At 42.5% G+C, this 24,630-nt stretch overlaps 1 protein-coding gene and 6 non-coding genes across 8 annotated transcripts; 1 reads left to right on the top strand and 6 right to left on the bottom strand.

The window, feature by feature from the left end:
• Window positions 1-968: 968 nt before the first annotated feature.
• Window positions 969-1,041, bottom strand: trnar-ucg (transfer RNA arginine (anticodon UCG)). Its single transcript has one exon. It is a non-coding gene; the product is annotated as a tRNA-Arg (tRNA).
• A 636-nt stretch (window positions 1,042-1,677) lies between these two features.
• On the bottom strand, window positions 1,678-1,750 carry trnar-ccu (transfer RNA arginine (anticodon CCU)). The gene has a single exon. It is a non-coding gene; the product is annotated as a tRNA-Arg (tRNA).
• Window positions 1,751-8,066: 6,316 nt separating this feature from the next.
• Window positions 8,067-10,913, top strand: LOC131697939 (large ribosomal subunit protein mL62-like). Of its 2 annotated transcripts, XM_058989978.1 has the most exons (4): window positions 8,109-8,833; window positions 9,125-9,207; window positions 10,260-10,429; window positions 10,763-10,913. In XM_058989978.1, the coding sequence occupies exons 1-4, from the start codon at window positions 8,812-8,814 to the stop codon at window positions 10,845-10,847; spliced, it is 360 nt and encodes a 119-aa protein (XP_058845961.1). In that variant the 5' UTR covers window positions 8,109-8,811; the 3' UTR covers window positions 10,848-10,913. The 2 variants fall into 2 exon arrangements, 1 of the variants encoding a protein (XP_058845961.1); XR_009307568.1 differs by lacking the exons at window positions 10,260-10,429; window positions 10,763-10,913 and having other exon boundaries at window positions 8,067-8,875; window positions 9,125-9,193.
• Window positions 10,914-21,354: 10,441 nt separating this feature from the next.
• On the bottom strand, window positions 21,355-21,427 carry trnar-ucg (transfer RNA arginine (anticodon UCG)). The gene has a single exon. It is a non-coding gene; the product is annotated as a tRNA-Arg (tRNA).
• A 683-nt stretch (window positions 21,428-22,110) lies between these two features.
• On the bottom strand, window positions 22,111-22,183 carry trnar-ccu (transfer RNA arginine (anticodon CCU)). Its single transcript has one exon. It is a non-coding gene; the product is annotated as a tRNA-Arg (tRNA).
• Window positions 22,184-22,520: 337 nt separating this feature from the next.
• trnaq-cug (transfer RNA glutamine (anticodon CUG)) lies at window positions 22,521-22,592 on the bottom strand. Its single transcript has one exon. It is a non-coding gene; the product is annotated as a tRNA-Gln (tRNA).
• A 1,718-nt stretch (window positions 22,593-24,310) lies between these two features.
• Window positions 24,311-24,383, bottom strand: trnar-ucg (transfer RNA arginine (anticodon UCG)). The gene has a single exon. It is a non-coding gene; the product is annotated as a tRNA-Arg (tRNA).
• Window positions 24,384-24,630: the final 247 nt, after the last annotated feature.

Genomic DNA, 24,630 nt, shown 5'->3' with positions numbered 1-24,630 from the left:
CAGTGGACTGTAAATTAACATCTTAAACTACATCTGCACATTGCTGTGTGTTTACAATGGTTGTGGTGTTGGAAAGTTAGGTTACTTGTTTGCTGAGCAGTGTCAAAGTAGCCTCCTGACATGGTAATGGTAAACTGAGTGCGTGTTTCACATTTTTTTAATGCGTACAAAAGGCAGATAAGCAGCTTCTCTGGACCGCTGGTTTTTGTTCTCAAAGGGATTTATTTTAGCAAAGGGAAATTGGAAGTGTATACTAAACCTCAACCACGCCTTCACCAATACCTAAGATTACCATATAACTCCATGTGCAGCGGGACAGTTCAGGCTTTTCACCTCGCACCCACTGCAATCTGCTCCCTGTCTCGAGTATCTGTCGCAGCAGGACTACACTTACTAGAAAACGTTGGGATGTGAGGTCAAAAGCCTCAAGTTTAGACAATTTAACAACAAAAAAGCTGTCGTGCTTGCAATTATGACAGCGCAATAACTTTTAAAACAAGTAAGAACTTAATAGAAAAGAAAATGTCAATGTATGTTCAGATATGTTTATGTAGTTATTTTCTGTTAAATATTCCGTTTTATATATCTGGAATGTTCTCCCAAATACAAACTGCTGTTTGTTTAAAACATTCCCACAATTATGTCAATAAATCAATCAGTACACAAACTGGATGCATTTAAGGTGGCAAATAAATGGCTTCACAGATTTACACTAATTTTGAATTAATCTACGTAAGGAATTGATCATTTGACATATACTGGACTATACATTAGGTACATTTCTAACGGGATCACACTGATGTAGAACATATTTCTATATTTAAGTTAAATTATTTTCCTTACCACACTAAAGGAAAAGAGCCTATATCACTTTTTAAAACGCAGAAACATGTACACTGATTTACATTGCATTATTTGATCTGAACTACAAGTTACACAATTAATAAATAAAATCTAAAATAAAAAAACGACCACGAAGGGACTCGAACCCTCAATCTTCTGATTCGAAGTCAGACGCCTTATCCATTAGGCCACGCGGTCTATTTTTTCATAATATAGCAAACAAGTACAGCACTACCACAGTCCTAAAGAGGTACGGAATTAAAAAACAGCCAGTAGCCCCGCCCATACCCTAAAGCTATGTGCTTACCCAATTGGCGCTGCCTCTTGTCTGTTATTTTCCTATTGCTGAGTGATGCCCCGCCCCTCGTACTCAGGGCACAAATGGAATTGACTGACGCTTCTGTGAAGTAATGGTTTTATAAACAATACATACCGGTATGTGATTGTTAATATGAAATATATATAAAAGCGGCTGAAATATAAACTGACAAAAAAATCTAGCAGAGGATGGTTTCGATCCATCGACCTCTGGGTTATGGGCCAAGCACGCTTCCGCTGCGCCACTCTGCTTTTGCGCATGAATTAAATGTTTAATAAGATACTGTTAAATTAATTAATATAATGGACTATTTGTTACTATTTAATCATTGCGGTTAACGTTACTTTAGGGTGGTAAAGTTAAATTACCTTTACCAGACACCGTGTTTAAATGGTTACTGACGCTAACCATGTTGAAATATATGTTTATTCATTTTTATGAATAATAGCTGAAGAGAGGGGAAACGTCTGGAAAGTTTATTATAAAACAGTCATGAGAAAAAAACATACACGTTACACCCCAGATGGGACTCGAACCCACAATCCCTGGCTTAGGAGGCCAGTGCCTTATCCATTAGGCCACTGGGGCTCCTAAAGAAAATGCCGTTCTTGCTCATATTAGTGTGCCTGACTATCGCTAAATACAGAATGAAAGGTAACCCCCCCAAAAAAATTATTAACGCTTTACCTTTTTACCTGTACTGTACTCTGCAAGCTTTTTACGGTCACCTCGGATTTTTCAGTACAGGTTGCGAAAGCAGACAAAAGCAAATAAAAGTATTTCTGAGGGTTTTATACTTTAGGTTTTATGGCTAAAAGGTGCCATCCCACAACTTTGCAGTGAATTTCTCAGCATTTATTATGATAGAAACGTCAGTTCGATGAAACACTTTTTAATAACTTAAAAATAATAACACTATGTAACACAATTTTTGTTCCTGGGTAGTAAGTGTTATTTCCTAATTGCTTATCCCTCAAAAGTATATAAAATTGCTATTATTCTCCACAAACTTTGCTTTTGTGACCAGGACAGTGATATTTTGAAATGTACCTATTTCCAATGAGAAAACGGGCGAATTTGTGTCTTTTCGTTCACATAAAGTCAGAAAAAAACAACATATGAATCCAAATTAACATGTATTTATACTAAAGTAATACAAAAATGACTACAAAAGATTTAGAAGCGAGTAGTTTTTCGAGATTTACGATTATACTGTAAATCACTTTCACGAATCAGCCCCCAAATGTTGTCTCCCATCATGTTCTCGTAATATTGTCCTTGGTAGTGGCGTTCAAAGTCCAGTATATCCTGGTGGAAGCGCTCGCCTTGCTCCTCCGAGTACACTCCCATGTTCTCCTTGAATTTATCAAGATGAGCATCAAGGATATGGACTTTGAGGGACATCCTACAGCCCATTGTGCCGTAGTTCTTCACCAGAGTCTCAACCAGCTCCACATAGTTTTCGGCCTTGTGATTGCCCAGGAAGCCCCGAACCACTGCGACAAAGCTGTTCCAAGCCGCTTTCTCCTTACTAGTGAGCTTCTTGGGGAATTCATTGCACTCCAGGATCTTCTTTATCTGTGGTCCGACGAAGACACTGGCTTTGACCTTTGCCTCAGACAGCTTAGGGAAGAAGTCTTGAAGGTACTTGAAGGCTGCTGACTCCTTATCTAGAGCTCTGACAAATTGTTTCATAAGGCCCAATTTGATGTGCATTGGTGGCATCAGCACCTTCCGGGGGTCCGCCAGTGGCTCCCACTTGACATTGTTCCTCGCCACAGAGAACTCGGTCCGCTGTGGCCAGTCCCGCCTGTGGTAGTGCGCCTTGGTGTCCCTGCTGTCCCAAAGGCAAAGATAGCAGGGAAACTTGGTAAAACCGCCTTGGAGACCCATCAGGAATGCCACCATTTTGAAGTCTCCTATGACCTTGATGCCATCTCAGAAAAATGCAGATATGTATCCACTTAGGCAGCTGGAACTAAACTGAACTGGTGGGCTTAAGGCCCCTGTAAGTTCTAGAAAGTTCTAGAAGTTACTCCAAATTTACTCAGCACTGAATCTATCTGGAATGTTCTGGAAAATAGGTAAATTTCAAAATATCACTATCCTGGTCAGAAAAACAAAGTTTGTGGGGAATAATAGCCATTTTCTATACTTTTGAGGCATAAGCAATTTGGAAATAACATTTACTACCCAGGAACCAAAAAAAAAAAAAAATTGTTACACGGTGTAATGCTAAAACGAAGGTCCCACCGAGATTTGAATTCGGATCGCTGAATTCAAACTCCAGAGCACTAACCGTTACACCATGGAACCCATATTTATGCATTGGCCACTTAACTGTAATAAATACATCATTTTATTATTATTCTATTTTTTTGTAAGCGTTTCTACTGCGATTGTTTTAATTAGCACTAATCTTGGACTACCTTACCCAGGGTAACATTACACAGTCCAAGATTGGTTTTAATCGGGCTGTGAAAGCAGCCGAATATGTTTACAATGACTTGGATCCGGGAATCCAGAGCTTTAAAAACTGTAATAAGTCCAGACTAGTTTGGAAAAGCTTGTCTTCGTTCAGACGGTATCACAATCCCCCATCCTTCACTGCTATGACATAATAGTGATGCATTGAATTGCTACTTTTTATAAAGCATGTTATTGTGAAGCATGTTTACTGACGTGCACCTTTTGTTTTTGTGTAGATCGCCTCACCATTACCTACTGTCGAAGCAGTGGCCCTGGAGGCCAGAATGTTAATAAAGGTATGGAAATGGAAGTCTTTGTTCAAATATTCACAAGCATGTTTCAGTAGTTCGGGACAAACACCAATCACAAAATGTTTTAGTACAAATATTTATTGTAGAGAATGCGGAGTATGCGATTTAACAGAAGTATGCTGTATATACACATTAATTTGGCATCAAACCTAACTTGGTTTGAGGGTTCGCTGCCTGACCAACTGGACGAGGCTGAGACCCCCATTTGATAAAACATAAAAACTGTTATTAGGAAAGGTGGAGATGGGGAGGTGGTGGGTTACGATGAAATAAAAACGCAACTGAGAGATAAGTGAAGAGGGTATTTATAGTGCTAACAATTTAAATTAGCTAATGTGTAAATTGAATGATTCAATTTGGTGATGCGGAGATTGGTGTCTGACCCTCCTCCCGAACTTTAATTATAAATTTTATTTCAGTAGTTCGGGACAAACACCAATCACAAAATGTTTTAGTACAAATATTTATTGTAGAGAATGCGGAGTATGCGATTTAACAGAAAAGTATGCTGTATATACACATTCATTTGGCATCAAACCTAACTTGGTTTGAGGGTTCGCTGCCTGGCCAACTGGACGAGGCTGAGACCCCCAAAAAGAACAAGCCGGTCTCAATGCCACAGTTAGAATTGAATATAGCCCACTTGAAGGTTTAGCCAACCTTTAACAAATGATCATCAGCACGCAGGAGAGGAAAACAAAACCCATTTTTGGAAATAAACCTCTGGGAATCCATGGCTGATTCGATTGCCCTTCCTCCAGGCAGGTTACTAACACTTAAGAGCACATTTCTGTAAAAGCATTTTTAGGCTCCATAATATTTGTTATAATATAAACTTGGTAAGCACTGGAGGATCAACGACCTAACCGTTTGATAACAGAGTCTGGAACTCAGTGGGAAAAAGCTGCTACGATTCTGAAGGAAGGACCGGAAAACTGCTCAGCTGCGAATCCGGACCTGGAAATAAATCAGGTGAAAGAAGAACAAATGTTGGGTGACGATTGTTCAGTTTTCGTTAATAAACAGCGGGCCTGAGGGTGATGCGCCCTGAGAAAGATGGAGATGGACAAGAGAGAAAGGGGTCATATGGGCCAACATGGGAGTTTAATTTATAAACAAAATTGAAAAGCTTTCTCTAATCTTCCTGGTCCGTTTTACTTCTTTTGAGCAGGAAGGAAAGGGTATCAGATGAGGGGATTGCTAGGTCAGAGATTAAGGGGTGAATCTGGGGGTTGAATTTGAGAGCGATGTAGACTCCCAGCACCTATGGGAACCCAAGAAGGCTAAGAGAAAGAGCTGTAAGGTTTTATCTAAAACAGGCAGGAGTAGCTGGAGCAGATGAGAGGCACCAAGAGAGTACGTTGATGGCAATAGGTAGGCAAGCAGGAGGAGAAAGAGATTCTGATAGTTGAAGCCCTTTCAGGATTAGTGAAATTTGTGAGTTGCAGAGTGTAGAGCTGGGACAGTGAAATTGAGTTGAGTTTGTAGAAAAACTTTATGCTGGAAATTCAAATCTTATAGCTCTGTTCTTAAGGGACATAAAACAGGATGACACTACGGGCACTGAAAATGATGGAAAGGAATGTTGAATGCAAAGTGAAATTTTAAAGCAATTCCAGGATGACCGGTACATTTGCAGTGAGCGGGGAGTGATGCTGAGAAGAGTTGTTTCTTGAGCCTGCAGAAATCAGGGAATGCAGCAGGTGGCTCACATGAATGTCAGGTCTGAAAAATGAGGAATCTGAGTTTGCAGGAGGTCGTCTTCGGAAGCCAATGCTCTGAATCTCTGCGTTTGGAAACAAGAAAGAGAATCAATTATATTCAGGTGGCCGAGAATGTGTTGAGCTCTGAAAATGAACTGATGAGTAACAGATAAACAGGTAATCCTTCTGAATATTCTCATTATATGGTGGGAGAATGAACGATCTTGTTAAAGATTTAGACTGAAGGTGAATTGTGAGTGGAGAAGAATGGATTTTGAGCCCAGGAAGACCCCCAAAAGGAGTGCGGCTACAGCAAATGGACACACTTTGCGCAATGACGAGGAGTGATCGGTTATAGGAATAATGCTGAATTCGTTGGGCCATGGAGCAGAAAACCAATTTTCCCTTGTAGTATCCTCCAAAGCCAAGAGAGGGAGCTGCATCTTTGAACGGCTGAATGTCTTTGTGCAGCAGGAGACAGTTGTCGTAAAAGAAAGTACTGCCATTCCTTTCTTTTAGTAGGAGCACCCACAGGCGGAGTTCCTTGCGAAAAAAAAAAAAAAAACCAAACCATAAGTATGACATCATTGAGGGAATCGACAGAAAGGATCAAATAGAGAGAAGGTAGGAGATAAAAGCTCTGCCTCGAGGATTTATCCTCATTGCGTACAAATTGCAAAGCATATGACATGGTTTATTTAAAATTTCCAGAAAGCTTTTGACAAAGTCCCACATAAAAGATTAATTTCTCAAACTGAATGCAGTAGGGATTCAATGAAATGCATGCACGTGGATTAGGGAGTAGTTAACATGTAGAAAACAGAAGGCCTTCAGAGTATGCAGTATTGCGGCCCTGACTGATATTCAAAGAAATGGGAATGGTTTTGAAAGTGTTTGAATAAACTGCCGGTAAGCTGAAAGAAGAAAAGCATCTCACAGAGAAGAGACCACTATGGGGTCGTGCTGGACACCCATGGCGGCCGGGGAGGTCACTGCAGGGGCCTGCTGAATGCCTGCAGTGAGGGGAGGGTAACCTAAAAGGTTACATTTGGAAGACCGCGGAGGTAAGGAATAGAAGGGGGCAGTGGGGCCCTGTTGAAGCTCGCAGCTGGTAGAAAACCGTTTGACAGAGAAGGGAGCACTATGGGGGCCTGCTGGACGCCCATAGTGGCCAGCGAGGTCACTGCAGGGGCCTGCAGTGATGGGGGGTGGGGAATGCGGGAGCAGCCGCACCCAACTGTAATTACTGATTAGAGGAGACATCAAAAATAGAGCAATGTAACCAGTGGTGTATTACAGGGATCAGTATTAGGTCCTCTGCTATTCCTAATCTACATAATGATTTAGATTATGGCATAGTAAGCAGACTTGTTAAATTTGCACACAACACAAAAATAGGTGGAGTGGCAAACACTGTTGCAGCAGCGAAGGTCATTCAAAATGATCTAGACAGCATTCAGAACTGAGCAAGCACATGGCAAATGACATTTAATAGAGAAGTGTAAAGTACTGCACACAGGCAAGAAAAATGTGCATTATAAATATCATATGGAAGATACTGAAATTGAAGGAATCTTTGAAAATGACCTAGGAGTTTATGTTGACTCAGATATGCCTTCATCTAGACAATGTGGGGAAGCTGTAAAAAGGCCAACAAGATGCTCGGATATATTGTGAAAAGTTTTGGGGGGGGGGGGGGACCGGACAGAAAAGTGGAAATATAAAAAATACAATCCCCTGAGGACAGGCTCAATGGGCATGATTTTAAATGTGTTTGATATATTGGCTTTAGCCAGTCATGCGTTTTTCCCAGCAATTTTGATTAAGAATATGGCGTGGTCGATTTGCATATTGCAGGGAGCAATCTTCGTGAGGGACTGTTGATGCTGGATGTGATGGAGTTACGGTGAGCGGAAATGAAGGAAGTTACAGGCAGAATAGCACAGGTTCCTTCAATGAAGTTATTACAAATCTGGCAAAACAATCTCTGGATACAAATGCTCAAAACTGCCGATGAGCAGTGAGGGAAGGGAACCAGAAAGGTTAGGGAACCTGCAGTGAGGGAAGTGAACCAGAAAGGTTATAGTTAGAGGTGAAGGGAGCACTATGGGGGCCTGCTGGATGCCCATAGTGGCCAAAGAGGTCATTGCAGGGGCCTGCTGGACGCCTGCAGTGAGGGAGGGGAACCAGAAAGGTTATAGTTAGAGGTGAAGGGAGCACTATGGGGGCCTGCTGGACGCCCATAGTGGCCAAAGAGATCACTGCAGGGGCCTGCTGGACGCCTGCAGTGATGAGGGGGTGTAACCAGAAAGGTTACAGATGCATATTATACAACAGTGGCGGGTGTCGAAACCCCCAGGATAGATCGCGGGAGCAGCCGCTCCTAACTGTAAAAACAATCTCTAGAAACAAATGCTCAAAACTGCTGAAGCGCAGAAAGAAAAGCATTTCACAGAGAAAGGATCACTATGAGGGCCTGCTGGACGCCCATAGTGGCCAAAGAGGTCACTGCAGGGGCCTGCTGGACGCCTGCAGTGAGGGGAGGTAACCTGAAAGGTTATAGTTGGAGCCAGAATGCTCAGGAACTGCTAAATGAGCCTTTGATTGACAGGTGCGATGGTCCTGCTTTCGGATTTTTCCGGTAGTAGAAGCGCTTCGTGGAGATGCAGTCGGTGCGGGCGAGGTGTTTCAAGTCCGCTTATAATACGCGGAAATTGGGCTAGCTTCTTGAGTCGCGGGTTGGAATTTGTAAAACACCCATACTGACATGGGTTGGGCTTGTTTTGTCGTTACACTTGGCAACACTGGGTAAAGCAACGATCAGTGCTGACGTCATAGCGCCTGCGACGGGAAGGATGAAATAAAGTAAACAAATTCTCCTTACGTGCTGTAGATTTGAATGGGATGTTGTTGCTACGAAGATAAAGCTGGATCCGGGAGATCGTCCAGTCTCTGATTTCAGGAGTTGCGGAGGAACAGTGGCCAGGCGGGAGCCACAGCAGACAGGAGAAGCTGACATCTGGGCAGAGAAGTTTGGAGTGGTAATACCGCCGACCAAAGTTGTGGTGGAGTTGGCCCGGGAAGGGCTGGTTGAACTGGTTGCGTGGATCTCGGCTCCGGGGAAACAGCAAACAGATCGTCATCCGTCGAAACGGAATAATCCAGAATGCAGACCATGATGCGTGCATGTACGATGAAATCAAAACGCAACTGAGAGATAAGTGAAGAGGGTATTTATAGTGCTAACAATTTAAATTAGCTAATGTGTAAATTGAATGATTCAATTTGGTGATGCGGAGATTGGTGTCTGACCCTCCTCCCGAACTTTAATTATAAATTTCATTTAATGTACAGGGTGATCAGGAGCACTGTTGTGGGGAAGTATTCTCCACAGAGTTAACTAGACAGGCAACAACATCACAGGTTATAGAGAGTCAGCTACTTTTGTGTTATAGTACATTTTTCACATTTTGTTCTAGTAAACACAAAAGCTGAAGTCCGGTTCCACATACAAACAGCTGATTGGATTCCTGAAGATGTGCGACAAAAGATTATTTCTCAGGTAACATCAATACTAAGATTACATATTCACTTGAGCTGACTGCTAATAACATTGAAGAAATGTGAAAGTTAACTAACAGCTGGTGTGTAAAGGGTAAATATTTTAACTTGTAACTGAAATGAAAGCTTAACAAAAAACACCTCTATGAATCTGTGCTATACGATGAAAACATGAATAAAGTCAGACATTGGTCTAATTAGTTTGTTATAAGGCTATGATTTTGATGCAGTACTTTTTAGTTCGTTTTACTGGCAAGGTGCGGCAAAAAAACAAGAATTCACGGAAAGTTGTCCAAATGTAGGTTTAGCTACATCAACATACACAAGAGCATTTAAATAGTACACCAGAACCAATAATATAAAGACTTGCTTTTGACTGCTGGCAAGTTTAAATGTTACTTTAGAGTGAACCAGGATTTCGAGTTTTCCACGATTCGGAAATAGAATGTTGTAAAAAGAGCCTCTAAGTTGGAAAACTTCTGTTCTCCGATGCATTGTTGTTCTTTCTTTACAGAAAACAGCTCTCACAATTGTTTTTCTTTTAGCTGTCACCAATTTACATACTTGCTCGCTCAGTTATCTCATTCGCTGACCTACACAGCTACACATAAATGCTGCGTGAATACACAACCAAACAATTTACAGACACTCGCAGATTAGTATTTTCAGTACATTTTTTAAAGGAAATAAAGGAAGCGCCTCATCAGATGTGTTTCACATCCATTTTCAGGCGTCCAAGACTACATTCAAATTCACGATTTTCAGGATTTCCATGACCTCTGTGACAAAATCGTAGCCTTAGTTTTACTTACAAAAAAATACCATGAATTGCATACATCAGGGGATAGCAGCGTGACATAGTACACAGCTGCGTGACACTGGAACATTTACAAAATTGAGGAGGTGTGTGAACTTTTTTTTTTGTAAGTAAATAAATATCAGGGACTTTAATATGTTCTACTGTTTTGAGCACTACATGTAATAGGTCAGGCCTCAGAACTGGCTGTTAAAACCCTGTTAGTTATGTTTTTATTTATTTATTTTGCATCTCAGCATACAAACCGAATAAACAGAAGTGGGGAGCTGATCGTCACCTCGGAAGTGAGCCGGTACCAGATGCGCAATCTGTCTGACTGTTTGCAGAAGATCCGAGACATGATCGCTGCTGCCAGCGTGAAACACAAGCAGCCTTCCCAAGAAGACGTGGCTCTCCGACGCTACAGGTAATCTTCCTGTGACACCAGGATCTGATCAGGGCTGCCAAGAGCTCATTTAAAACTGGGATCATTACCTTGTACCACGACACAGCAATGCACTAGCCCTCAATTATACTATTTCAGATGCTGATCCTTCCCGTAGCAAACAATCTAACCGCACTCTGCTCTAAGAGGGTTGTGATATTGGCGTCACTTCTTGGATTTTGGATGATAACAGATATTAGCTTCATGCTCATTTTCCCATATCCAGTTGTCTTCATGTTTACAAACTATTTGATCAGAGATGCCGTAACCTTACAATTTGCCTCCAGAGCAAATTAACATTGTTTCTCTTTTCAGGATGGACAAAATGAACCGAGAACGCCTGCAGCAAAAGAAAATGCACACTGCAGTGAAGCGAAGCCGACGCGAGGAGTTTGATTGAAGGTGATGCCAGGATATGAAGGCTGGCTGCATTGAAGCAATCTGTAAAGAATAAATGAATGACTTGTACAAAGTGTTGTTTGTTCCTCGTTTATTTTAATTTGTCGGCTGGTTTTGCTGGGTTGGGTAATTGGAAGTTATGAATAGTTTTCTAAATAGTTACTCGGATGTACCACATGTGTAAGAGTTGATCAGTTGAAAGAGGCATGATCAGTATGACTCTAAAATACTGGCTGGCACAGTGGACTGTAAATTAACATCTTAAAATACATCTGCACATTGCTGTGTGTTTACAATGGTTGTGGTGTTGGAAAGTTAGGTTACTTGTTTGCTGAGCAGTGTCAAAGTAGCCTCCTGACATGGTAATGGTAAACTGAGTGCGTGTTTCACATTTTTTTAATGCGTACAAAAGGCAGATAAGCAGCTTCTCTGGACCGCTGGTTTTCGTTCTCAAAGGGATTTATTTTAGCAAAGGGAAATTGGAAGTGTACATTAAAGCTCAACCACGCCTTCACCAATACCCAAGATTACCATATAACTCCATGTGAAACTCAAAATGGAGCGAGGTAACCAGTGGTGTACCACAGGGATCAGTATTAAGTCCTCTGCTATTCCTGATCTACATTAATGATTTAGATTCTGGTATAGTAAGCAAACAAAAAGTTAAATTTGCAGACGACACAAAAATAGGAGGAGTGGCAAACACTGTTGAAGCAGCAAAGGTCATTCAAAATGATCTAGACAGCATTCAGAATTGGGCAGACACATGGCAAATGAAATTTAATAGAGAAAAGTGTAAAGTATTGCATGCGGGCAATAAAAATGTGCATTATAAATATCATATGGGAGATAGTGAAATTGAAGAAGGGAACTATGAAAAAGACCTAGGAGTTTATGTTGACTCAGAAATGTCTTCATCTAGACAATGTGGGGAAGCTATAAAAAAGGCTAACAAGATGCTCGGATATATTGTGAGAAGTGTTGAATTTAAATCAAGGGAAGTAATGTTAAAACTCTGCAATGCATTAGTAAGACCTCACCTAGAATATTGTGTTCAGTTCTGGTCACCTCGTTACAAAAATGATATTGCTGCTCTAGAAAGAGTGCAAAGAAGAGCAACCAAAATTATCCCGGGTTTAAAAGGCATGTCGTATGCAGACAGGCTAAAAGAATTGAATCTATACAGTCTTGAACAAAGAAGACTACGCGGCGATCTGATTCAAACATTCAAAATCCTAAAAGGTATAGACAATGTCAACCCAGGGGACTTATTTGACCTGAAAAAAGAAACAAGGACCAGGGCTCACAAATGGAGATGAGATAAAGGGGCATTCAGAACAGAAAATAGGACGCGCATTTTTTACACAGAGAATTGTGAGGGTGTGGCACAAACTCCCCTGTAATGTTGTTGAAGCTGAAACCCTGGGATGCTTCAAGAAGCTGCTTGATGAGATTCTGGGATCATTAAGCTACTAACAACCAAACGAGCAAGATGGGCTGAATGGCCTCCTCTCGTTTGTAAACTTTCTTATGTTCTTATGTTCTTATAGAAACGTCAGCTCGATGAAACACTTTTTAATATCTTAAGAATAATAATGCTAAAATGATTGTCCTACGGGGATTTGAACTCAGATCACAGGATTGAAAGTCATGAGTGATAACCATTACACCATGGAAACCATATTTATGTATCGGCCACTTAACTGTAATAAATACATCATTTTATTATTATTCTATTTTTTGTAAGCGTTTCTACTGCTGTTGTTTTAATTTGATACGTTTAGGTTATATTTTAGACAATTTGGTGGATTCTTGATCTCCTTAGTTCGATCTAGGCAGTGGTGAAGAACTTCAGATATTTTCCACAAGGGGGCGATACACCATGGCAGCGGCTAACCACAGTAGTATTGGTGTGAACCAAGCAGAAACTCAATATTTTTAAAAGCGTGAATATGAATTTACAGAAAAGAACTTTTCCAAAATATATAAATGAAAAAAGATAAATTGGTTGGCCAAGAAATAAACTATGGTATGCATTCTCTAGATTGTGGAACATTCATAGAAATAAACTTCCTGCTGATTTCCAAATTTCCTGAAGGAATCAGAGCCAGACAGAAGCACCTGCCATCAACCAAGTGCCTGAATCAGCTCCCTGCACACTGTATTACATTCCTCCATTTCCCAGCCTGGGTCAGCTCTCTGCACACTGTACTGCATTCCTCCATATCCCTGCCTGAGTCAACTCTGTGCACACTGTACTGCATTCCTCCATATCCCTGTCTGAATCAGATCTCTGCACACTGTACTGCATTCCTCCATATCCCTGCCTGAATCAGCTCACTGCACACTGTACTGCATTTCTCCATATGCCTGCCTGAGTCAGCACTGCACACTGTACTGCATTCCTCAATATCCCTGCCTGAATCAGCTCTGCACACTGTACTGCATTCCTCCATATCCCTACCTGAATCAGCTCTTCACATTTTACTGCATTCCTCCATATCCCTCCCCGAATCAGCTATGCACATTGTAGTGCATTCCTCTATATCCCTGAATGAATCAGCTCTGCACACTGTACTGCATTTCTTCATATCCCTGCCTGAATCAGATCTTTGCACACTGTACTGCATTCCTCCATATCCCTGTCTGAATCAGATCTCTGCACACTGTACTGCATTCCTCCATATCCCTGCCTGAATCAGCTCACTGCACACTGTACTGCATTTCTCCATATGCCTGCCTGAGTCAGCACTGCACACTGTACTGCATTCCTCAATATCCCTGCCTGAATCAGCTCTGCACACTGTACTGCATTCCTCCATATCCCTACCTGAATCAGCTCTTCACATTTTACTGCATTCCTCCATATCCCTCCCCGAATCAGCTATGCACATTGTAGTGCATTCCTCTATATCCCTGAATGAATCAGCTCTGCACACTGTACTGCTTTTCTTCATATCCCTGCCTGAATCAGATCTTTGCACACTGTACTGCATTCCTCCATATCCCTGTCTGAATCCGCTCTCTGCACACTGTACTGCATTCCTCCATATCCCTGCTTGAATCAGCTCTCTGCACACTGTACTGGATTCCTCCATATCCCTGCTTGAATCAGCTCTCTGCACACTGTACTGCATTTCTCCATATCCCTGCCTGAATCCGCTCTCTGCTCACTGTACTGCCTTCCTCTATATCCCTGCATGAATCAGCTCTCTGTACACGGTAATGCATTCCTTCATATCACTGCCTGAATCAGCTCTCTGCACACTGTACTACATTCCTCCATATCCCTGCCTGAATCCGCTCTCTGCTCACTGTACTGCCTTCCTCCATATCCCTGCATGAATCAGATCTCTGTACACGGTAATGCATTCCTTCATATCCCTGCCTGAATCAGCTCTCTGCACACGGTACTGCATTCCTCCATATCCCTGTCTGAATCAGCTCTCTGCACACTGTACTGCATTCCACCATATTGCTTCCTAAAACAGCTCTCCACACTGTACTGCATTCCTCCATGTCCCCGCCTGAATCAGCTCTCTGCACATTGTACTGCATTCCTCCATATCGCTGCCTGAATCAGCTCTGCACACAGTACTGCATTCCTCCATATACCTGCCTGAATCAACTCTGCACACTGTACTGCATTCCTCCATGTCCCAGCCTGAATCAGCTCTCTGCACATTGTACTGCATTCCTCCATATCCCTGCCTGAATCAGATCTCTGCACATTGTACTGCATTTCTCCATATCGCAGCCTGAATCAGCTCTGCACACTGTACTGCATTCCTCTATTTTCCTGCCTGAATTAGGTCTGCACACTGTACTGCTTTCCTCCATATCCCTGCCTGAATCAGCTCTGCACACTGTACTGCATTCCTCCATATCCCTGCCTGAATCAGCTACCTGCACACTGTACTGCATTCCTCCATATCCCTGCCTGAATCAGCTCTGCACACTGTACTGCATTCCTCCATATCCCTGCCTGAATCAGCTCTGCACACTGTACTGCATTCCTCTATATCCCTGCCTGAATCAGCTCTGCACACTGTACTGCATTCCTCCATATCCCTGCCTGAATCAGCTCTGCACACTGTACTGCATTCTATATCCCTGCCTGAATCAGCTCTGCACACTGTACTGCATTCCTCCATATCCCTGCCTGAATCAGCTACCTGCACACTGTACTGCATTCCTCCATATCCCTGCCTGAATCAGCTCTGCACACTGTACTGCATTCCTCTATATCCCTGCCTGAATCAGCACTGCACATTGTACTGCATTCCTCCATATCCCTGCCTGAATCAGCTCTCTGCACACGGTACTGCATTCCTCCATATCTCTGTCTGAATCAGCTCTCTGCACACTGTACTGCATTCCTCCATATTGCTTCCTAAATCAGCTCTGCACACGGTACTGCATTCCTCCATATCCCTGCCTGAATCAGATCTCTGCACACTGTACTGCATTCCTTCATATCCCTGCCTGAATCAGCTCAGTGCTCACTTTACTGCAATCCTCAATGTCCCTGCCTGAATCAGCTCTCTGCACACTATATTGAATTCCTCCATATTGCTTCCTAAATCAGCTCTGCACACGGTACTGCATTCCTCCATATCCCTGCCTGAATCAGATCTCTGCACATTGTACTGCATTCCTTCATATCCCTGCCTGAATCAGCTCTCTGCACACTGTACTGCATTCCTCCATATCCCTGCCTGAATCAGATCTCTGCACACTGTACTGCATTCCTTCATATCCCTGCCTGAATCAGCTCAGTGCACACTTTACTGCAATCCTCAATGTCCCTGCCTGAATCAGCTCTCTGCACACTGTACTGGATTCCTCCATATCCCTGCCTGCATCAGCTCTATGCACACTGTACTGCATTCCTCCATATCCCTGCAAAGGGTAAATATTTTAACTTCTAACTGAAATGAAAGCTTAACAAAAAACACCTCTATGAATCTGTGCTATACGATGAAAACATGAATAAAATCAGACATTGGTCTAATTAGTTTGTTATAAGGCTATGATTTTGATGCAGTACTTTTTAGTTAATTTTACTGGCAAGGTGCGGCAAAAAAACAAGAATTCACGGAAAGTTGTCCAAATGTAGGTTTAGCTACATCAACATACACAAGAGCTTTTAAATAGTACACCAGAACCAATAATATAAAGACTTGCTTTTGACTGCTGGCAAGTTTAAATGTTACTTTAGAGTACAAAACTTTACCGTACAGACTTCAGACTCCGACATCATTTCTTGTAAGAGTGCGACAAATGTTTGAAATTCTCCCTTTCGGGTTTCCCTGTTGGTTGAGAGGACGGATGTACCAACGATGTCGCTTTTAAAACCTCTTGATAAGAGGTACAATCTCAGCACATTTACTTTAAATGTAAATGTATCCAATTTTGCGAATGCAATCTGTATTTAAAGTGTGAACAACAGCTGTGACCACTTTGCGCAGTCAAAAGTGCTGCGACACGACGCGTCCCGTACAGCAAATAGTGAAGCTGCACAGCTTGTAGTTGATTCATCTGCGATAGATTAAGATTTCCATTACACGAGAGTAGATGTTAAAAATTCATGCTGATTTGAACTCGGCTCTCGCCAAGATAAGCACCAACTAAGACGTAGCTTTACAGTAAACTAATGTGATCCATATGCGTCTCCATCCATTTACGTTTCCTTCCATATGATGATGTAGATATCCTTCTGTCTGGTGTTAATGGCTGAAGTGTAATGCTGGCTCCAGGGATCAGCTTATTTTGCCTCCCTGGCGCATCAGCACACACAACGGCTGCGATGCTGGCTCCGGGGATCAACCAAAGTGCGGCCTCCCCAGCGCATCAGCATGACAACCGTCTGGATTGAGCTAAGTAGGGTACATCTCTGGGGTTTTCAAGTGGGCACCTTCCATCCTCAGTGTTTCGTCGACTAGCCCACGACACCTCAAGAGGGCTCGACGGTGATTCTGGCGTCCCAGCATCACCCCCCTCCGTCCCCCACTCAACTCAGCCCAGCTTACTTACCTGTCCCCAGCCAGAATCTTTCCGTCTCAACCACAGCCAGTTGCTGGTCCTCTCTGCTGCTTCAGATAAGTTCTTCACTGTGCGACGCAACTCTTGGCCACTGAATCCGACGTCTCTGAGAAACCGGGTTGTAGAGTGTGCCACAAATCCTCGACAACCCACTTCCACTGGGTAAACCCGAACTCTCCATCCTCGCTGTTCCGCTTCAGTGGCTAGTTGAGCATACCGCAGTTTCTTCCTCTCATACGCCTCATCTACAGCATCCTCCCATGGCACTGTTAACTCTACCAGGTGAACAAGGCGTGCTGATCCAGACCACAAGACAATATCTGGTCGAAGGTTAGTGGTGGCAATCTCAGGTGGAAAAATAAGCCATTGACCAACATCTGCCAGCATTTTCCAGTCTCTAGCAGCATCCAGTTGTCCTGGGCGAGGATTGGTTTTAACACCTTTTCTTGGTGGTTGCTCTCCTGGGCGGAGGAATGTTGTCTTTTGTGTGTAATGTTTTGATGGAACAGGTGGCAACTTATTGGTCATGTTACGCTTGTCTTCCAATGCTAAGGCCAAACATCGCAGCACCTGGTCATGGCGCCAAGTAAACCGTCCTTGGCTAAGAGCCACCTTACATCCTGTCAAAATGTGCCTTAATGTTGCAGGTGATGAACACAAAGGACATGAGGGATCCTCTCCTACCCAGAGGTTTAGGTTCTGTGGTGATTGGAGAACATCATATGTTGACCTGATGAGGAAACTGATCCTGCTCTGTTCCATTGACCATAGGTCTTGCCAGCCAATCTTGCGTTGTTCCACACTCTCCCATCTCATCCATTCTCCCTGTTTGGCCTGGGAAATGGCCTTTATACACCTCATCCTCTCCTCCTGCTTTTGCACCTCGTTGACTACCAGCTTCCTTCTTTGAGCTGGGGCCGCCTTGTGCCATGTAGGAGGAGTTGAACTGAAACAAAGACCCCCTCTTCCATGCTGAACTTGCCCCATGATATCACCAATTCGAAGGGCAGCCTTTGCATCTTCCACAGCTTTCTTTGCCGCCCACTTTCTTCCAGTTTTCAACACAGGTGCTGCCTCCCTTACGCATTTATCGCGTGACTCTACTAATGTCATTTCCAATCTGACCTTGGCGCACTTAAACTCCTCGGTTAGAGCAGAGACTGGTAGCTGCAGTATTCCTTTACCATAAAGTCCCACTCTGCTGAGGCAGCGTGGAACTCCCAACCATTTCCTGATGTATGAACTGATTAAAGCTTCCAGCTTCTCTACTGTTGTCAAAGAAACCTCGTACACAGTCAGTGGCCACAGCAACCTCGGCAGTAGACCAAACTGAAAGCACCAGAGTTTTAGTTTACCTGGTAGAGCGCAGCTGTCTATGCTCTTCAACCCTTCCACTGCTTGTTGTCTAACTTCTCCCACACGAACTGTGTCCTTTAGATCCCCGTCGTACCATCTCCCAAGACTCTTCACTGGCTTCTCAGACACTGTTGGTATTGCCTCACCATTAATGAAGAATGTTTTATCTACTACTTTGCCTTTAATTATAGAGATGCTCCTTGATTTAGTGGGCTTGAATTGCATTCGTGCCCATTCAATGTTATTGGTTAATTTGCCCAATAATCGATTAGTGCAGGCGACTGTTGTAGTCATGGTTGTCATGTCATCCATGTATGCTCGAATTGGTGGTAGTCGCATTCCAGAAGCCAAGCGCTCTCCTCCTACTACCCATTTTGATGCCCTAATGATTACTTCCATTGCCATGGTAAAAGCCAGCGGAGAAATGGTGCATCCTGCCATTATTCCAACCTCTAGGCATTGCCATGTAGTGCTGAATTCTGAAGTTGAAAAACTGAATTGCAAATCTCCAAAATAGGCTTTCACTAAATTTGTTATTGTCATCGGTACACTGAAAAAATCAAATGCTGCCCAAAGTAGTTCATGTGGCACTGAACCATATGCATTAGCCAAATCCAGGAATGTCACATGGAGCTCCTTCCTCTCCTTTTTAGCTGATTGAATTTGTTGCCAGATCACATTGATGTGTTCGAAGCAACCTGGGAAACCTGGAATGCCCGCTTTTTGTATTGAAGTGTCAATGAAGCAGTTCTTTAATAGGTAAGCTGACAATCTCTGAGCAATAATGCTGAAGAAAATCTTGCCTTCTACGTTTAATAGGGAAATGGGACGAAACTGACTGATGCTTGTAGAATCTTTTTCTTTAGGTATAAAGACTCCACCTGCTCGGCGCCATGCTCTTGGTACAACCTGTTTTTCCCATGCCACTTTCATCAATTTCCACAGAATTCGTAGAACTCTTGAAGCACTCTTGTACACTCTGTACGGAACTCCATTAGGCCCTGGAGATGATGAAGCCCTTGCTTTTTTCACAGCTTGCTCTATTTCTTTCCACTTAGGTGCACAGTCCTCCATTTGGTATTCTGGTGGATTGATAGGTGGGATGTCTGACGGAATTGACATAGGCTCCTGCCTTTTTGAATCTGTATGTGTTTCCTCCAAATATCTCTCCAGCTCAACCTTAGATACTTTTAGTGTGCCATTCTTCTCACTGGTGAATAACTTCTTTACAAATTTGAATGGGTCTTTATAAAAGTTAGCTCTCGCACGCTCCTTCTTTTTGTAGCGTTTCCATAGGCGCTCAGCTCTGCGCAATGTTGCAAGCTTATCTTTTATGACCCTTTGTAAGAGATTGAGTCCCTCCTTCTGACTTTGTTCTGCTCTTCTCCATTGGTTCCTCAGCTGTCTCCTTTCTCTAACTAAGCGTTCAATCTCCTGCTGCCGTCTAGACTTTCCAGGAATAGTTTGTACTTTTTCCTTCCTTTTTTCAACTCCAAACCTCTCACTTCCATATGCGTAGATGATGTCCCCAAATTTATCCAGCTTCTTTTCAACTGTTCCACTTAATCTTTCCAATGCAACGCAGAGATCTGTGTTTACTGTGTCCCATGCAGTTTTCTCACAAGCTCTTGGCCATTTAACTCCAGGCTTGTGCCCGTTGAGGTTCTTTTCTCTCTTATGCTGGTTTGTCTGACCGGGTTCACAAGGATCATTATGTTCATCACTAACTGTGTCCATGCAAGTCCTCCTCACATCTATGACAGGGGTGCTGATATCCTGCGAACTGTGGTTTGCTTCCTGTCGCTGGATTTCATTCGACTGACTTGACTGACTTCGTAAGAAGTACTGATCAATGCGAGGCCCTTGTCCCTTCTCCCTCAAGCATTTCATTCTCCCTTGATGAATCTTCAAACCCCTGACCGTTGTCGCCTTGCTCCAGCCGCAGACACAAACCTGGAGTTCCATGTCTTTGTTAACTGCAGATCTTGAACTAGTCTTTTGTGAAGTACTCTCCATACTCATATCCGTTTCCGTTCCTAAGTCATTAACCGTGTTGTCCAACGTTGAGTCATCTTCCGCCCCAGCTCTCGCAGACTCTAGGGGTATTTTTCTCTTTAATTTCTTAGAAGCCTTGGGCGGGTGTCTCCAGCATCCTGTAAACACAGAGCTGGATACTGCCGACAAGGGTAGCTAACCCTTACCAGCCCCAATGGGGTCTCTTTCCTCCTGTCAGCTGTCTCTCCAGGCTGTCACAAGGTCTTTCCCTTGTTGCCAGCTGCACTATTCACAGCAATCACTGGACGTATCCAGATCTTCATGATTTCCATTACACGAGAGTAGATGTTAAAACTTCATGCTGATTTGAACTCGGCTCTCGCCAAGATAAGCACCAACTAAGACGTAGCTTTACAGTAAACTAATGTGATCCATATGCGTCTCCATCCATTTACGTTTCCTTCCATATGATGATGTAGATATCCTTCTGTCTGGTGTTAATGGCTGAAGTGTAATGCTGACTCCAGGGATCAGCTTATTTTGCCTCCCTGGCGCATCAGCACACACAACGGCTGCGATGCTGGCTCCGGGGATCAACCAAAGTGCGGCCTCCCCAGCGCATCAGCATGACAACCGTCTGGATTGAGCTAAGTAGGGTACATCTCTGGGGTTTTCAAGTGGGCACCTTCCATCCTCAGTGTTTCGTCGACTAGCCCACGACACCTCAAGAGGGCTCGACGGTGATTCTGGCGTCCCAGCATCACCCCCCTCCGTCCCCCACTCAACTCAGCCCAGCTTACTTACCTGTCCCCAGCCAGAATCTTTCCGTCTCAACCACAGCCAGTTGCTGCTCCTCTCCTCTCTGAAGGAATCTACGTAAGGAATTGATCATTTGACATATACTGGACTATACATTAGGTACATTTCTAACGAGATCACACTGATGTAGAACATATTTCTATATTTAAGTTAAATTATTTTCCTTACCACACTAAAGGAAAAGAGCCTATATCACTTTTTAAAACGCAGAAACATGTACACTGACTTACATTGTATTATTTGATCTGAAATACAAGTTACACAATTAATAAATAAAATCTAAAATAAAAAACCGACCACGAAGGGACTCGAACCCTCAATCTTCTGATTCGAAGTCAGACGCCTTATCCATTAGTCCACGCGGTCTTTCACCGAAAGAGAGCTTTTCCGTAAATACTTTACTCTATAATTAGCGTAGTTTGTTCATAACGAAGCAAACAGATACAGCACTACCACAGTCCCAAAGAAGTACGGAATTAAAAAAGCAGCCAGTAGCCCCGCCCATACCCTAAAGCTATGTGCTTACCCAATTGGCGCTGCCTCTTGTCTGTTATTTTCCTATTGCTGAGTGATGCCCCGCCCCTCGTACTCAGGGCACAAATGGAATTGACTGACGCTTCTGTGATGTAATGGTTTTATAAACAATACATACCGGTATGTGATTGTTAATATGAAATATATATAAAAGCGGCTGAAATACAAACTGACAAAAAAAATCTAGCAGAGGATGGTTTCGATCCATCGACCTCTGGGTTACGGGCCCAGCACCTTCCGCTGCGCCACTCGGCTTTTGCTCAGTTGTCAAATGTTTAATAAGATACTGTTAAATTAATTAATATAATGGACTACTATTTAATCATAGCGGTTAACGTTACTTTAGGGTGGTAAGGTTAAATTGCCTTTACCAGACACCGTGTTTAAATGGTTACTGACGCTAACCATGTTGAAATATATGTTTATTTATTTTGATGAATAATAGCTGAAGAGAGGGGAAACGTCTGGAAAGTTTATTATAAAACAGTCGTGAGAAAAAAAAAACATACACGTTACACCCCAGATGGGACTCGAACCCACAATCCCTGGCTTAGGAGGCCAGTGCCTTATCCATTAGGCCACTGGGGCTCCTAAAGAAAATGCCGTTCTTGCTCATATTTGTGTACCTGACTATCGCTAAATACAGAATGGAAGGTAACCCAAAAAAAAAATATATTAACGCTTTACCTTTTTACCTGTACTGTACTCTGCAAGCTTTTTATGGTCACCTCGGATTTTTCAGTACAGGTTGCAAAAGCAGACAAAAGCAAATAAAAGTATTTCTGAGGGTTTTATACTTTAGATTTTATGGCTAAAAGTGCCATCCCACACCTTTGCAGTGAATTTCTCAGGATTTATTATGATAGAAACGTCAGTTCGACGAAACACTTTTTAATAACTTAAGAATAATAATGCACTGAAACGAAGGTCCCACCGAGATTTGAACTCGGATCGCTGGATTCAGAGTCCAGAGTGCTAACCATTACACCATGGAACCCATATTTACGCCTTGGCCACGTAACTGTAATAAATACATCATTTTATTATTATTCTTTTTTTGTTGTTGTTGTTGTGTGTGTAAGAGTTTCTACTGCGATTGTTTTAATTAGCATTAATCTTGGACTACCTTACCCAGGGTAACATTACACAGTCCAAGATTGGTTTTAATCGGGCTGTGAAAGCAGCCGAATATGTTTACAATGACTTGGATCCGGGAATCCAGAGCTTTAAAAACTGTAATAAGTCCAGACTAGTTTGGAAAAGCTTGTCTTCGTTCAGACTGTATCACAATCCCCCATCCTTCACTGCTATGACATAATAGTGTTGCATTGAATTTCTACTTTTTATAAAGCATGTTATTGTGAAGCATGTTTACTGACGTGCACCTTTTGTTTTTGTGTAGATCGCCTCACCATTACCTACTGTCGAAGCAGTGGCCCTGGAGGCCAGAATGTTAATAAAGGTATGGAAATGGAAGTCTTTGTTAAAATATTCACAAGCATGTTTAATGTACAGGGTGATCAGGAGCACTGTTGTGGGGAAGCATTCTCCACAGAGTTAACTAGACAGGCAACAACATCACAGGTTACAGAGAGTCAGCTACTGTTGTGTTATAGTACATTTTTCACATTTTGTTCTAGTAAACACACAAGCTGAAGTCCGGTTCCACATACAAACAGCTGATTGGATTCCTGAAGATGTGCGACAAAAGATTATTTCTCAGGTAACATCAATACTAAGATTACATATTCACTGGAGCTGACTGCTAATAACATTGAAGAAATGTGAAAGTTAACTAACAGCTGGTGTGTAAAGGGTAAATATTTTAACTTCTAACTGAAATGAAAGCTTAACAAAAAACACCTCTATGAATCTGTGCTATACGATGAAAACATGAATAAAATCAGACATTGGTCTAATTAGTTTGTTATAAGGCTATGATTTTGATGCAGTACTTTTTAGTTCGTTTTACTGGCAAGGTGCGGCAAAAAAACAAGAATTCACGGAAAGTTGTCCAAATGTAGGTTTAGCTACATCAACATACACAAGAGCTTTTAAATAGTACACCAGAACCAATAATATAAAGACTTGCTTTTGACTGCTGGCAAGTTTAAATGTTACTTTAGAGTACAAAACTTTACCGTCCAGACTTCAGACTCCGACATCATTTCTGGTCAGAGTCGAGGGTCTCAGTGCGACAAATGTTTGAAATTCTCCCTTTCGGGTTCCCTGTTGGTTGAGAGGACGGATGTACCAACGATGTCGCTTTTAAAACCTCTTGATAAGAGGTACAAACTCAGCACATTTACTTTAAATGTAAATGTATCCAATTTTGCGAATGCAATCTGTATTTAAAGTGTGAACAACAGCTGTGACCACTTTGCGCAGTCAAAAGTGCTGCGACACGACGCGTCCCGTACAGCAAATAGTGAAGCTGCACAGCTTGTAGTTGATTCACCTGCGATAGAAGGAATCTACGTAAGGAATTGATCATTTGACATATACTGGACTATACATTAGGTACATTTCTAACGAGATCACACTGATGTAGAACATATTTCTATATTTAAGTTAAATTATTTTCCTTACCACACCAAAGGAAAAGAGCCTATATCACTTTTTAAAATGCAGAAACATGTACACTGACTTACATTGTATTATTTGATCTGAAATACAAGTTACACAATTAATAAATAAAATCTAAAATAAAAAAAACGACCATGAAGGGACTCGAACCCTCAATCTTCTGATTCGAAGTCAGACGCCTTATCCATTAGGCCACGCGGTCTTTCACCGAAAGAGAGCGTTTACGTAAATACTTTCATCTATAATTAGCGTAGTTTGTACTACAGTATCAACGAAATATTTTTTCATAACAAAGCAAACAAGTACAGAACTACCACAGTCCCAAAGAGGTTCGGAAATAAAAAAGCAGCCAGTAGCCCCGCCCATACCCTAAAGCTATGTGCTTACCCAATTGGCGCTGCCTCTTGTCTGTTATTTTCCTATTGCTGAGTGATGCCCCGCCCCTCGTA

Source organism: Acipenser ruthenus, chromosome 17 (assembly GCF_902713425.1).
Source record: "Acipenser ruthenus chromosome 17, fAciRut3.2 maternal haplotype, whole genome shotgun sequence".
NCBI classification, from domain to species: Eukaryota; Metazoa; Chordata; class Actinopteri; order Acipenseriformes; family Acipenseridae; genus Acipenser; species Acipenser ruthenus.
Note: the sequence above shows the minus strand (reverse complement) of the source record. Positions and strands in the feature narration are given on the sequence as shown.